This window comes from Lathamus discolor, chromosome 20 (genome assembly GCF_037157495.1).
Source record: "Lathamus discolor isolate bLatDis1 chromosome 20, bLatDis1.hap1, whole genome shotgun sequence".
NCBI lineage: Eukaryota > Metazoa > Chordata > Aves > Psittaciformes > Psittacidae > Lathamus > Lathamus discolor.
Genome location: NC_088903.1, coordinates 2,538,748 through 2,551,178, shown reverse-complemented (window position 1 = coordinate 2,551,178; position 12,431 = coordinate 2,538,748). Strand labels below are relative to the sequence as shown.

Genomic DNA, 12,431 nt, shown 5'->3' with positions numbered 1-12,431 from the left:
TGGCCCCTGCCGGGAATGGGGGGCTGAGGTGGGGGGGGGGGGGGGTGGTTGCTCTCTTGGCTCTGGAAGCACCGGGTGAAGCCCCTGTCCGAGCCGCTGGCACCTCCGCGGTGGCACCGCTCGACCTCACAGCATTAAAATCGTTACGAAAACCCCATATTTATATATAGGTATGGATATTAATGTCCCCAAACCCAGTGACAACTGAAATAGGGGCGTCCCCTCGCCACAGGGACCGCCCTGGCACTGTGGCCGTGACAGTGGGGCCATTGTGGTGACAGTGATGGAGATGGAGGTTGCTTCAGTTCCCCCCTCCCTGTGCCCATGTGTCCCCAGAGCCCATCACACGAGGAGGAGCTACCTCCCACTGCCACCTCCCAGCACCCTGGCATGGCAGTGCCCTGTCCCCTATCTTGTGCCACCGCAGCCAAGGCACCCATGGGTGCTGAGCGGGGCTGTCGCACAACACGGGGACCACCATGTGCGTCGGCCATGGCTGGGCTTGGGGACACCCTTGGTCACCCTCTGCCTCTGTGGTAAGGGGCCCTATGGCGGGCAGGGACACTGACCAAGGGAGGACACAGGGGGGACACCCCCAGTGCTATGGGTATGGGGTGTTGTCCCCCATTGACCCCTTCCTGAGTGCCCCCAGCCGTGTGTCCCCCCACACACACACTCATTGTCACCAGAGCTGTCCCTGCCATGCTGAGCATCTCCAGGGGTTGAAGGGACCAGTGCGGGCCCCCTGGTGCTCTGTGGTGCTGTGGGTTGGGTGGCCCTGCAGAGCCACCCCATGCATGGTGCCGGGTGCCGTGGGGATGGGGTGACGCATCCCACCCCCCCCCAGGGGGTCAGGGACACCCAGCAGGTGCTGCCATGGGGCGGGGGGGGGGGGGGGACACGCGCCGCCCACCAAGGACCCCCGTGTGCCACCAGCCTGGGGATCCCCATCTAATCCAGGCCCCCCCCCCCCTGCTGTCACCGACCCTCCCTCCAGCCCCAGTGCCACCAGTTTGGGGTTCGTCTGCCTGAGCTGGGGCCGTGGAGGGGGGTCCCTGCCCTAGAGGGATGCTTGTCCCCACCGCTGGGGACATGGGGGTTTCAATGGCTGGGTGGGTGCAGCCGTGACTTTGGGGGGACAAATCCCCACATGGGGACACACACACACATCTGGGGGTGCAGTCTTGGCCCCCACAGACCCAGACCTGGCATCTGGGGTGGGGGGGACCCAACTTCCAGGCCTGGATACATTGGTACAGGGGGGCACCGGGCCCCAGGAAGCTGCTGATGGGGGGCAGAGGAGGGAATGTGGGGCGGGGGGGTCCCTGGTTGCCCCTGCAGGTACATTCATCCCGGTGCCACCAGCCCGGGGGGGGGGCCGGTACATTCGTGGCGGTGCGGTGGGGGTCGGGGGGGTGGTCCCGGGTGTCCCCCCCCCCGCTTTCCTCCACGGGCTCCCCATTTAATTGCTGTTAATGAGGCGTTGGGGGGGGGGGGGAGCGGGGCAGAGCCGCTCTGCTCAGGCCCCCCCGGACCTGCAACACAGAAGTGGGGGTGCGTTTAGTGCGGGGCTGTGACATGGGGGGGACACATGGGGGGGGACACTGAGCTGAAAAGAGCCAGCAACTGGGGTGTGTGTGGGGGGGGTGGCTGCTGCCAGTGTCCCCCCCCCCTCCCTCCTTCAACCCCTGTCTCTTTTCAGCTGCGGGGGGCACAGAGATGGAGACAGCACGGCCGGACACACAGCGACACGGACAGACGGGCCCGGCCGGGGGGGCTCCCACGCCGTCAGGTGACGGTGACAGTGACGGTGACGAGGAGGAGACGGGGGGGGGCACGGTTACACTCCCTGCTGCGCCGGGTCGTACCTTCCGCGGCGGATGTTCCTTGGGGGGCGGCGGGGGGGGGGGGGGAGAGGAGAGGAGCGTTAGTGCCAGCCCTGTGCGTGCGGGTGGCCCCCCCCGTCAGGGTCCCTGGCCCCACGGGCAGCAGACGTGGCCAGGCCGGAGAACAGGCGTCGGGGCAGACGTGGTCCGGACCATGGGTGACAGTGACCCCCCCCCTCCCCAGCGCCACATGCAGGCAGGGGCAGGGACAAGGAGATGAGGGAGCCCCCAGGGGGGACCCCAGGACAGGGGGCAGCGCACAGGAGGGATGCGGCCGGAGCCGGCAGCGGAGGGGACGAGCCATGCATCGGCTGCTTACTTAAATCCCCAGCCTGTCCCCCCTAGGACGATGGCAGCCACCAGCACGGCCCCCGCGATGGAGCCGATAATGATATTGGTGCCACTGGGACCTGTGACAGGGAGGAGGGGACAGGGACACACATCAGTGGGGAGAGGATGCGGGGACACAGCCCCAGTGATGGGGGGGGCCTGGGGATGGGGCAGGACCCAGTGATGCCCAGCTGAGCTGCAGCACCAGGGTGAGGGGGACCCCTTGGGTCCCCGGGGGTGGGGGGGGGGGGGGGGGGGGTCTAGGGCCGAGGTGGGACCATGGGGCACACGGACCCTTGTAGCGCTCCGTCTCCCCCGTCGGCTTCGGCTCGGGGATGGGGTCGTAGACGCTGCAGTCCTTCCCCGTCCACTCCGCCCGGCAGATGCACTTGCCCTCATTGCTGCAGACCTGCGAGGGGGACGGCGTCACCCCCCCCACCGCCCTGTGACACCCCCCCGGGGTGGGGGGGGGTCCCCTTCGTCCCCCCCCCACCCCGTGTCCCTCACCCCGTGATCGTAGCAGATCTTCCCGTCCCAGCTCCCGGGGCAGGAGCTGAAGTTAAAGGCTGTGGCTGGAAGGCATTTGCGGTCGAGACACAGCATCCCGGGCCCGCAGGGGGTCCCGTCCTCCACGTAGCTCAGGTCCGAGCCGTCCACCAGCTGAACGTGGCCTCCCCTGCGCCGGCAACGGGAGAGGCGGTGAGCAGGGGGCACCGTCCCGGCCACGGGGGCACCGTCCCTGCCATGGGGGCACCGTCCCTGCCATGGGGGCACCGTCCCTGCCATGGGGGCACCCTCCCTGCCATGGGGGCACCGTCCCTGCCACGGAGGCACCATCCCTGCCACGGGGGCACCCACCTGCAGTCCACGTAGCGGTTCTGGTGGAAGAACGTGGTGGTGGCGACCTCGCCGCTGAGCTCCCCGAGCCGCGGAGCCCCGGAGATGTTGGCGCAGAGCAGGAAGCCGCAGAGCACGTCCCTGCCAGGCCCCCCCCGTGTCAGCGGCCGGGCGGGTGGCACCCGGGAGGGGACACGGGTTGGGGTCACTCACTGCTTGTTGCACTGCAGCCAGCCCAGGCCCTCGCGCCCGCAGTTGCCCCTCTCGGTCCCCTCCACGTTGAGCTTCTCGTAGCAGAAGCGCTCGGCGGAGCCTGGGGGAAGCGGGCATCACCTGCCTGCCCCCCCCCACCGCTGCCACCGTGGCAAAGCCCCCCCCCGGGGCTGACACTCACCGCGGCCCCACAGCGCGTTGCACTGCCGGTCTCTGGTCTTGCAGCGCCCGCCGTAGCATCGCCCCTGCGGAGCGGGGACACGGGGCTGGAGGGGGCTGCTCCGCAAGTGGAGGTGGTGCAAGGACAAGGACACCCCCCCAGTGCCAGGCACAGGGATCGGGAGCCACGTGTGTGCAGGGGACGGTGTTTGAGGTGCAGGGACCCCCGGGGGGGGGTGCTCATCCCATCACTGTGGGTGCGCACACGAGGAATGGTCTGCAGCTGCTGGGAATGCTGCTGGGATTTGGGATCCGCAGGCGCACACTGAGGGTTCACCCACCCTGGGGACCCTGGTACCCAAAGCATCCTGCACGTGTGTGTGGCTCTGTGGCTGCCATCACCAACGCGCGCCAGCACCGGGATGCTGGAGCCCACGGGGACGTTCTCAAGCCCCATAGGGACCGTGTCCCCCCGCAGGGACATTCCTGAGCCCCACGGCCGTGTCCCACCGGCCTCACCTGCTCGTTCTCACAGAAGTAGCCATCCAGCTTGTGGAGGTTGGGGGGGCACTGTTGGGGGACACAGAGGAGGACGGGTGATGCCCCACGGCCCCACGTGTGCCACCGCGCCTCCTGCTCCAGCTCACCTGGCTGGAGTCCCCGGTGCAGGTCTCGGGGATGTCGCACTCATTGACAGCCTCCCGGCAGGACACTCCACGCGGCTCGTACTGCACCGGGGGATGAAGCCACCGCATCAGGAGCCCACCGGATCCATCCATGCGGGATCCTGGATCACCCCCCAAGCCCCAGCCCCTCACCTTGCAGCCCTTGCAGCAGAGCCCATCGCTGCACATGGCGTCGTGGGTCAGCGTGCACTTCTTGCAGCAGTTCCCCCCGCTCTTGGCGCACTCCTGACGGGACAGCCACCGGTGCGTCGCGACATGTCACACCGTGTCACGACATGTCACACCGTGTCACGACATGTCACACCGTGTCACGACATGTCACATCACATCACCAGGTAATGCCGGCAGCCCCGGGCCTGCTCACCGCCAGCGAGCCGCAGTCGCACTCCTCGCCCGCCTCCACGAAGCCATTGCCGCACTCTGGGGGGTCCAGGAGCTGCCAGGACCGAGTTGGGGGGCACAAAAGACACAAGAGATGCTGCGGGTGCCCCCGCGCCCCCCGAAAAGGGCACCGTCCCCAGGGAATAGCAGGACCCCCCCCCCCAAACATCCCCCTCTGGGGACACCGGGTTGGATGCTGCTGCTGTTACCTTGGACCCAGCAGGAGCCCCTGGGACCCCCAGGTCCGTCCCCAGGACACCGCTCCCCCCGGGATAAGGAGGTCCGGGGGGGGCTGTTACCTTCAGGGGCTTGTTGAAGAGGCAGCTCCCGCCGCCGTCCTGCAGGAACTGGTTGTACTCATCGATGCTGCAGCGGGAGAACTTCCGCGGGAGGTAGTACCTGTGGGGCCGGGGGCACCGTCACCCCCAGGGCCACCGCGGGGCAGCACCAGGCCGGGCCCCCGTTACCTCCGGCAATGCCCCCAGCAGGGGCACCCACCCTGTGTCCTCCATGATGCAGCCCAGCCACGAGTCCGGACACCGGCAGTCCCCTGGAGGAGAGCAGAGCGGGCTGGGGGGGTGCCGCTGCCCTGCACCGCCTTGGGGGCACTTGGGGGTTCCCCCCCCCCCACTATTGCCCCCCCATGGAGCCGCCGGGGCGGGGGGTGCCGGGTACCTGCGGCCGTGCGGTGCTTGTTCCACATCATGCCCACGTTCTGCCCCAGCGTCTGCGCCAGCGTCACCGCCATGGCCGCCACGCTGCCGTACTGCACACGGGAGGGACAGGGGGGTCACCGGGATGAACCCCCCCCCCCCATCCCCATCCCCACCCTGCTTCCATGGGGGTCCCGCTGCACCCACCTCATTGACACCCCCGGCACGGGCGGGCGAGCAGATGCCCCCCACAAAAGCGGTGCCGCTGCGGCTGCTCTGGAAGGTCCGGCCCCTGGGAGGAAGAGGATGGTGGGGACCGGGGACAGCGGCTCCCGGCCCCCGGGGCTGCGGCGCGGCCGCGGGGCTCACGAGAAGAGGTGGACGGTGTCGCTGTGCTCCGCCGGGCCCTCGCGCCGGTACTTCACGAACTCCGTCAGCGTCTCCAAGGAGTCTTCCCCCATGCGGATCCGGTCCTCCGAGGCCCACGTCTCCATGGCCACCAGCACGATGCGGGTGTTGAGCTGCTCCTTGTAGATCTGCGGGGACGAGGGGGGAAAGCGCTCCCTGGGACAAACCCATCGGGTGCCGGGGACCAACGCGGTGGGGACGATCCAGGGGACATCGCCCTCAGGGGCAAACACCAGGGATGAACCCCCTGGGGATGAGCTCCTTGGGGACACCCCCGCAGGACACAGCCCCCCCTGTGTGCCAGGGACCCCCCCAGGCCAAGGCGGCTCTCACCATGTCAGCCAGGTTGACCACGGACTTGGCGAAGTTGCTGGTGAGAACCACGGACTTGCGGAGCTGCAGGAACTAAGGGGAGGGGGGGGACCAGGGGATGGGTTGGGCTGGGGGGGGGGGGCACCCCGACCCCGCCAGCCCCACCAGCACTCACCAGCTGGTGGTCGTTCACCACGGCCAGCTCGATGTACTTGGTCTCGCTGTGAACCGTGTGCTGGGCTCGGCGGACCTGCCGGGGGGAGCCCATGGCTGAGATCCGGCAGGGCCGCCCGCCCAGCCCCGGCAATGGGGCTTCGGGATCCCTTTTGTGGCTGCCCATTGGGATGCACGGAGCGGGGAAGCCACCTGGGTCCCCCCCTGGTATTGGCAGGGTCCCCAGGGCATCCCTGAGCCTGCAGCAGCAGCATCCTGCCAACACATCCCCAGCACCCACAAACCAGCCCGGCTGCACCCATGGCAGGGCCGGGCTGAGGCCAAGCCGGCACCCAGAGACCAAGGACCGAGCATCCTTGTCCCCAGCCCCACGTCCCCGCTGTCCCCCCCAACCTGCCGCCGCCGCCGTAGCTTGGGTAACCCGCCCGCGCCGCGCTGGTTCCACACAGGGAAGAGGCAGCCTGGAGGGAAGGGACAGAGCTGGTGGGACACAAGACCCGGGGCCACCAGCACCGCTCCCTGGGGACAGGCACCAGCACCACACGAAGGCTCACCCGGTTGGGAGCAGTTGGGGATGCGCTGGACCACGTGCGGTCGAAGGCCCTGCCATGGGGAGACGAGCGTCACGGCCCCCCACGGACGCGACGCCGCCGCATCCCTGTGCCCCCAGGCTGCAGCCGGGGCCCTGATGCTGCAGTGTGGGAGCTGGAGCAGGCCCTGGAGCGTCCTGGGGCACTCACCTGCCCGTGCTCGACGCCCGCCTGGGGCTCGATCAGGAAGGTGGCTCTGCCGTCCGAGAAGACCCCACTGCAAAGAGCATTGGGGGGTAACGGGGTGCAGGGGGTGCAGCAGCCCCTGCCCCGCACGCCGAGGGCTGGGGAACACTCACCTCAGGCCCTGGCAGCTGGAGAGAGCTGCAAAGGAGTGGGGCTGCCCCCGGAGCCGGCCCTGGTAGTAGCAGTGCTCCCCTGCGCCCTGCCCGAGCAGAGAGGGGGGGGCTGAGCCGGATGGACCCTGCACTGGTCCCATCCGGCCAGTGCTGTGCAGGGTGCTGACCCGCTCCTGGGTTCACTGCCTTAGGGTGTGCATGGTGCATCACCCATCACCAGCACCCACGTGAGGTGCGACTTCCCATCGCCCACTGGAGCAGCACCCCAGTGCATGGGGCACCCCAGGGGCAAGGGGGGGGCTGCCTAAGGGCCCCGGCCGGAGATGCTGAGCTGCTGCTGGTGGGCTCCTGATGGGTTTAGGAATGAGCCACCACGACCTCAGAACTGGCACAGCAGGGCTTGACACGGTGCGACAGAGCACGGCACAGCATGGCACAGTGATGGAGCATGGCACAGCATGGCACAGCATGGCACAATGATAGAGCACGGCACAGCATGGCACAATGATGGAGCATGGCACAGCATGGCACAGCATGGCACAATGATAGAGCACGGCACAGCATGGCACAGTGATGGAGCATGGCACAGCATGGCACGGGGTGATGATAGAGCATGGCACAGCATGATAGAGCATGGCGCAGCATGGCACAATGATGGAGCGTGGCACAGCATGGCACAATGATAGAGCACGGCGCAGCATAGCACAGTGTGATAGAGCATGGCACAGTGATGGAGCATGGCACAGTATGGCACAGTGTGATAGAGTATGGCACAGTGTGATAGAGCACAGCACAGCATGGCGCAGTGATGGAGAATGGCACAGCATGGCACGGGGTGATGATAGAGCATGGCACAGTGTGATTGATAGAGCATAGAACAGCATGGCACAATGATAGAGCACAGCACAGCATGGCATGGTGTGATAGAGCATGGCACAGCATGGCACAGTGTGATAGAGCATGGCACAGTGACAGAGCATGGCACAGTGTGATTGATAGAGCATGGCACAGTGCAATAGAGCATGGCACAGTGTGATAGAGCATGGCACAGTGATGGAGCATGACACAGTATGGCACAGTGTGATAGAGCATGGCACAGCATGGCACAGTGATGGAGCATGGCACAGCATGGCACAGTGTGATAGAGCATGGCACAGTGATGGAGCATGGCACAGTATAGCACAGTGTGATAGAGCACAGCACAGCATGGCACGGTGTGATAGAGCATGGCACAGTGATAGAGCATGGCACGGTGCAATAGAGCACGGCACAGCATGGCACGGTGTGATAGAGCATGGCCCAGTGATGGGGCACGGCACGGCATGGCACGGTGTAACACAGCGCACAGCTTACCGTGCTGTGGCTGCCGTTGCTGCCCGCCCCAACGTGCCGCTCCACGTAGTGGGAGGCGAGGAGGTGGCTGCCGGGAGCAGGAAGGGGGTGAGAGGCCGAGGCGGTGGGGAGGAAGGAAGAGGAGGAAGAGGATGAGGAGACAGAGACAGCAGCAGCAGGGCCCTGCCTGCAGCGCCCTCATCGCCCCACCCCCCCCCATAGACGTGGCACCACCCCGGTGCGGGACCCCCCCAGTTTGGGAGGGTGCTGGCACCCCTCGGCCCCTCTCTCCCCCCCACCCCCGGCTCAGCACCCAGGCGCCCCCCACCCCACTGGGACCCCCGCGGCTGCTCACTGGTTCAACTGGAGGTCGAGGGTGAAGGCTGAGCCGAAGGCACGCACCACGAAGCTCACCCGCGCCAGATGCAGCCCCTGCGAGAGAGATGGAGCCGTCACCCCCCGACAATGAAACCATCATCAACCCCCCCCCCAGCCCGCAGCCTGTAAAGGGGCGCTTTTACTTCCCCCCCCCAAAACCAACCCAACGGAAAGGAAAACGCTGCAGTTTTGCCCCAAATCGTCCCTCCTGCAGCCCCGGGGGGGCACCCGCGCCCCATCGCCACCTCCCCGGTGCATCCCGGAGCGTCCTCCCCCCCCGCCCCGCCTCGCCCGCCCTGCGGTCCCGTCCTTCCTGACCTAGTTCCTGCCGGCAGCGCGGGGCTGCGCTCTGCGGCGCCCGCCCGAGACCCGGCGAACTCGGCGCACGGGTGAGGGTCCGCCACCGGCAGCGCATCCCTCGGGAGCGCCGGTACCGGGGGGAAATGGCGGCCAAGGAGAACCCGACCCGTTCCCGGGGTGCCCCCTCCCCTCGCCGGGGGCCTGGGCGCAGCTCTGGGTGCTGACACGGGGACAAGGACACGTTCGCCACCGCGCAGCGCCGCAGGGGGGGTGTCCCAAGCCAAGGCCGTGCCCATGCGGCCGGGCAGGAGGCCACGGAGGCTCCCTGCCCCCGGGGTCCGCACTCCCCGCTTCAGCGCCTCCGCCGGTGCCGCCGGCGCCGGTGGCGTCCTCCCGGCGTCCGGTGGCTTCCCTCAGCTCCGGGTTTAAACCGCGGCCGCGGCGGCGGCTCCTCGATGTTCCCCCTTTTATCCGGTAGGGATGCGGGGATCGATGCGCGCCGCCGCCGCCGCCGCCTTGAAAGCACCGAACCCGGTGGGCTCCGAAGGGACGCGGGTGCCGGCACCCAAACACCGACAGCCCCGGGGGGGGGGGGGTCACCGGCCGCACAGAGCCCGGCGAGGGGGGAGCGGCTGCGGCTGGGGCTCAGCACCGGCTGGGACCCGCGGGGCTGCTCCCGCACGGCCTCGCTCGTCCTTCCCGGAGCCATGAGCCCATTCGCACTGCAGGATTCCTGCCCGCTCCCATTTCATCCCTCCCAGTGCCCGCACGCGCCGGTATCCAGGTTTAATGGGGTTTCATGGCACACATCCGTGCAGGCGCAGGGGAAGGCGGCGGTGCGGAGTCCAAGGGGATGAAGGCTCCGGTTTGGGATGCCGGGGGCCATGCACATGCTGCGGTGCAGCCGGGTTGGTGACAGCGGCTCCCTGCGGACCTGCCCACCCAGCCGGGGACCCCAGAGGGAGCGGATGGAGGGGGTTGTGGTTCACTTACAGGGCCTCCTCCTCCTCCTCCTCCAGGCTCATTCCTGACCCTAGTGTCCAGCTGATGCCTCTGGACTTCTCCTCCCGAGCTGTGCCCCACCAGCCTGCTGGGGTGGGTGATCTGGGAGGCGACCCTCCCGTCCTGCCATCCGGCCCGGGGGAGCCTCCGCTGCAGAGAGGGGGCCTGCGCGGCGGGACCTGCGGCCAGGGGACACGTTGGGGTGGCCCAGGGAGGGCTGGGGATGAGGAGGGATGGGATGGGGTCAGGGGGTGACCCGAGGCTCGTGTTGAATCCCAAAAGGGATGCGCGTGTCCTGGTGGGATGCTCAGGGGACACAGAGGGGGTCGTGGGGACATGTCCCAGGCTGGAGGATGTGGGGGGGCACCCAGCTATGGGCGCATCCCAGAAGGAGGGGCTGGGGGGTGCCCAGGTGAGTGGGGGACCAATTATGGGGACACATCTGGGAGGGGAAGCGCAGGGGACCTCGGATGTCCTGGAGGGGACACCCAGGGGACACGGGTGGCGGTGAAGTGACACAAGGCAAGCAGGGATGGGGGGGATCCAGGGACCCATTGCACCTGGGGGAAGGGGGGGTCGGGACACAGCAGCGCATCCTGGAGGGGACGTCCAGGGGACAGGGAGGGCTGGGACGGGGACACCTTCTGAAGGTGTCCAGGGGATACCGTGGCCCAGTACGGAGACACATCCCAGTGGGAGATGGAGGCTGGTGGGGGGGACACCTCCTGAGGGGATGTGGAGGGCCTCGATGGAGACACCTTGCAGAGGGGACACCGAGGGGACGGGAGGGCTGGTGCAGGGACACCTCCATAGGGGACGCCAAGGGGACACCGGAGACCCGCTATGGGGACATCTGCTGAGGGGCGGGCACCCAGGGGACACGGAGCCGCTGTGGGGACACCTCCAGCGGGGACACCGCGGTGGGGGCCGCGATGGGGACAGCTCCGCAGGGGACCCGGGGCCGGCTCGGGGACACGTCCCGGGGAGGGGGACAAACGGGGGCCCGGCAGCGGGGCCCGGGGCTGCAGGTGCGGGGCCGGTGGCTGCGGGAAGGGGAGGGGGGGGGGCTCGGGCCCGGCCCCTCCCGGGGCGCTGCGGGGCGGCGCTGCGGAAAAATGTGTTGATGCAGCGAAAAAACCGCAGCGGCGGCGGGGCCGGGACCGGGGCCGGGACCGGGGCGATGCCGAGGCCGGAGGGAGGATTCCGGATGCGGGGACCGGGACCTACCTGCCCGCGGGGCGACCGAGAGGAGCAGGGCGAGCAGCCAGCCCCGCAGCGGGCTCATGGCTCCTTCATAATCCGAGCGCGGCCGCACCGGGCCCGCGGAGCCGGGGACCGTCCCGCCCGTCCCCCCGCCCCGGGCCGGGCAGGGAGCGGCCACCGGGCCCGGGAGCGCCGCCCCTGCCCCCCCCCCCCCCCCAACCTCCCTCCCTCCCTGCACGCGCACGCGGCACCGGGCCCGGCACCGGCCGCCGGCAGCGGCACCGGCAGCGCCCGCCCCGGGCCCGCCCCGCCCCGCCCGGTACCGTCCTCCCCCCCCCCACCCCAACCGGCGCAGAGCCCCGGGCACCCCCCCCCCCCCCCCCGGGTTTGCAGCACCGGAGCCCCGGCCGGTGTCACCTCCCCCCCCCCCCGGTACCGGAGCCCTCACCAGTGCCGCGTGTGCGTGCCCCCAGCCGGGGCTGCAGTGGGGCAGCCGGTACCTGACACCCCCAGGGCAGCGCAGGACCACGGGTACCGGGTACCCCCAGTCAGTGCTGAACCCCCTCCCGTACATCACGCACCAGCGTAAGCCCCCCCAACCAGCACAGGACCTGGTGCACCCCATCCCCGTCCCCCCCAGCTGGTTCTTGTCTCTGTAATTGCTCCCTGCCACTGGAGCCCCTGCCTGGGTCCAGGGTCCCCCTCCAGCACTGGAGCTTCCAACTGGTACCAGGCCCCAGTTGTTAACAGAGTCCCCAGCCAGCACCAGGACCCCCAGCCGTTTGCAGAGCCCCCCTCCAGTGGGGCTGCAGCCCCCACTGAGTACTGGATGGAGCCAGTGGTCCTGGGGCAGGATGCTGAACTGGGGGTGCTGGCACCCAAGGAATGGGTCAATGCTGGACCATCACCCATGGGTGGGTGCTGTCACCCAGGGGGTGCTGTGGGGCCCCCACTAACCATAGCCCTCAGGAAATACCAAAACAAGGACCCCTCCTCTTGGGTTGCCCTCATTTCGGGGGGATGCTGCAAGGCCACGTTCCACACCTGGGGATAACAAAACAATCTGGGGGCAAGAAAAGCCCCAATACACTCCTGTTTACTGCAGCTGTGGGATGGAGGGGGGGGTACAGCACCATGGGAGGGTGATGCTCAGCCCCACCAAAAGCCATGAGCAGCCACAGGCTCCAGAGCCCCCCAAAAGACAAAGCCCAAGTCCTAGGCTGCTTTTAGGTACCCTGAAACCCCCCCCCCCTTGGCAAGAGCAGCCAGCCCGGCTCTGAGGTCGAGA

General features: G+C 68.5%; 1 protein-coding gene across 2 annotated transcripts; it reads right to left on the bottom strand.

Moving 5' to 3' along the window:
- Positions 1-1,266: 1,266 nt before the first annotated feature.
- ADAM11 (ADAM metallopeptidase domain 11) lies at positions 1,267-11,343 on the bottom strand. Of its 2 annotated transcripts, XM_065699114.1 has the most exons (26): positions 11,168-11,339; positions 9,932-10,119; positions 8,616-8,692; positions 8,282-8,348; positions 6,929-7,014; positions 6,780-6,846; positions 6,594-6,642; positions 6,433-6,500; positions 6,041-6,115; positions 5,887-5,958; positions 5,515-5,681; positions 5,353-5,437; positions 5,168-5,258; positions 4,991-5,042; positions 4,792-4,891; positions 4,476-4,547; positions 4,244-4,336; positions 4,073-4,153; positions 3,945-3,995; positions 3,448-3,511; positions 3,267-3,366; positions 3,075-3,194; positions 2,724-2,892; positions 2,511-2,625; positions 2,206-2,296; positions 1,450-1,886 (listed from the first exon to the last, which is right to left on the bottom strand). In XM_065699114.1, exons 1-26 carry the CDS (start codon positions 11,223-11,225, stop codon positions 1,841-1,843), a joined length of 2,304 nt encoding a protein of 767 aa, XP_065555186.1. In that variant the 5' UTR covers positions 11,226-11,339; the 3' UTR covers positions 1,450-1,840. The 2 variants fall into 2 exon arrangements, with proteins under 2 accessions (XP_065555185.1, XP_065555186.1); XM_065699113.1 differs by lacking the exons at positions 2,206-2,296; positions 3,945-3,995 and having other exon boundaries at positions 1,267-1,535; positions 1,869-1,886; positions 11,168-11,343.
- Between the last annotated feature and the right edge of the window lie 1,088 nt (positions 11,344-12,431).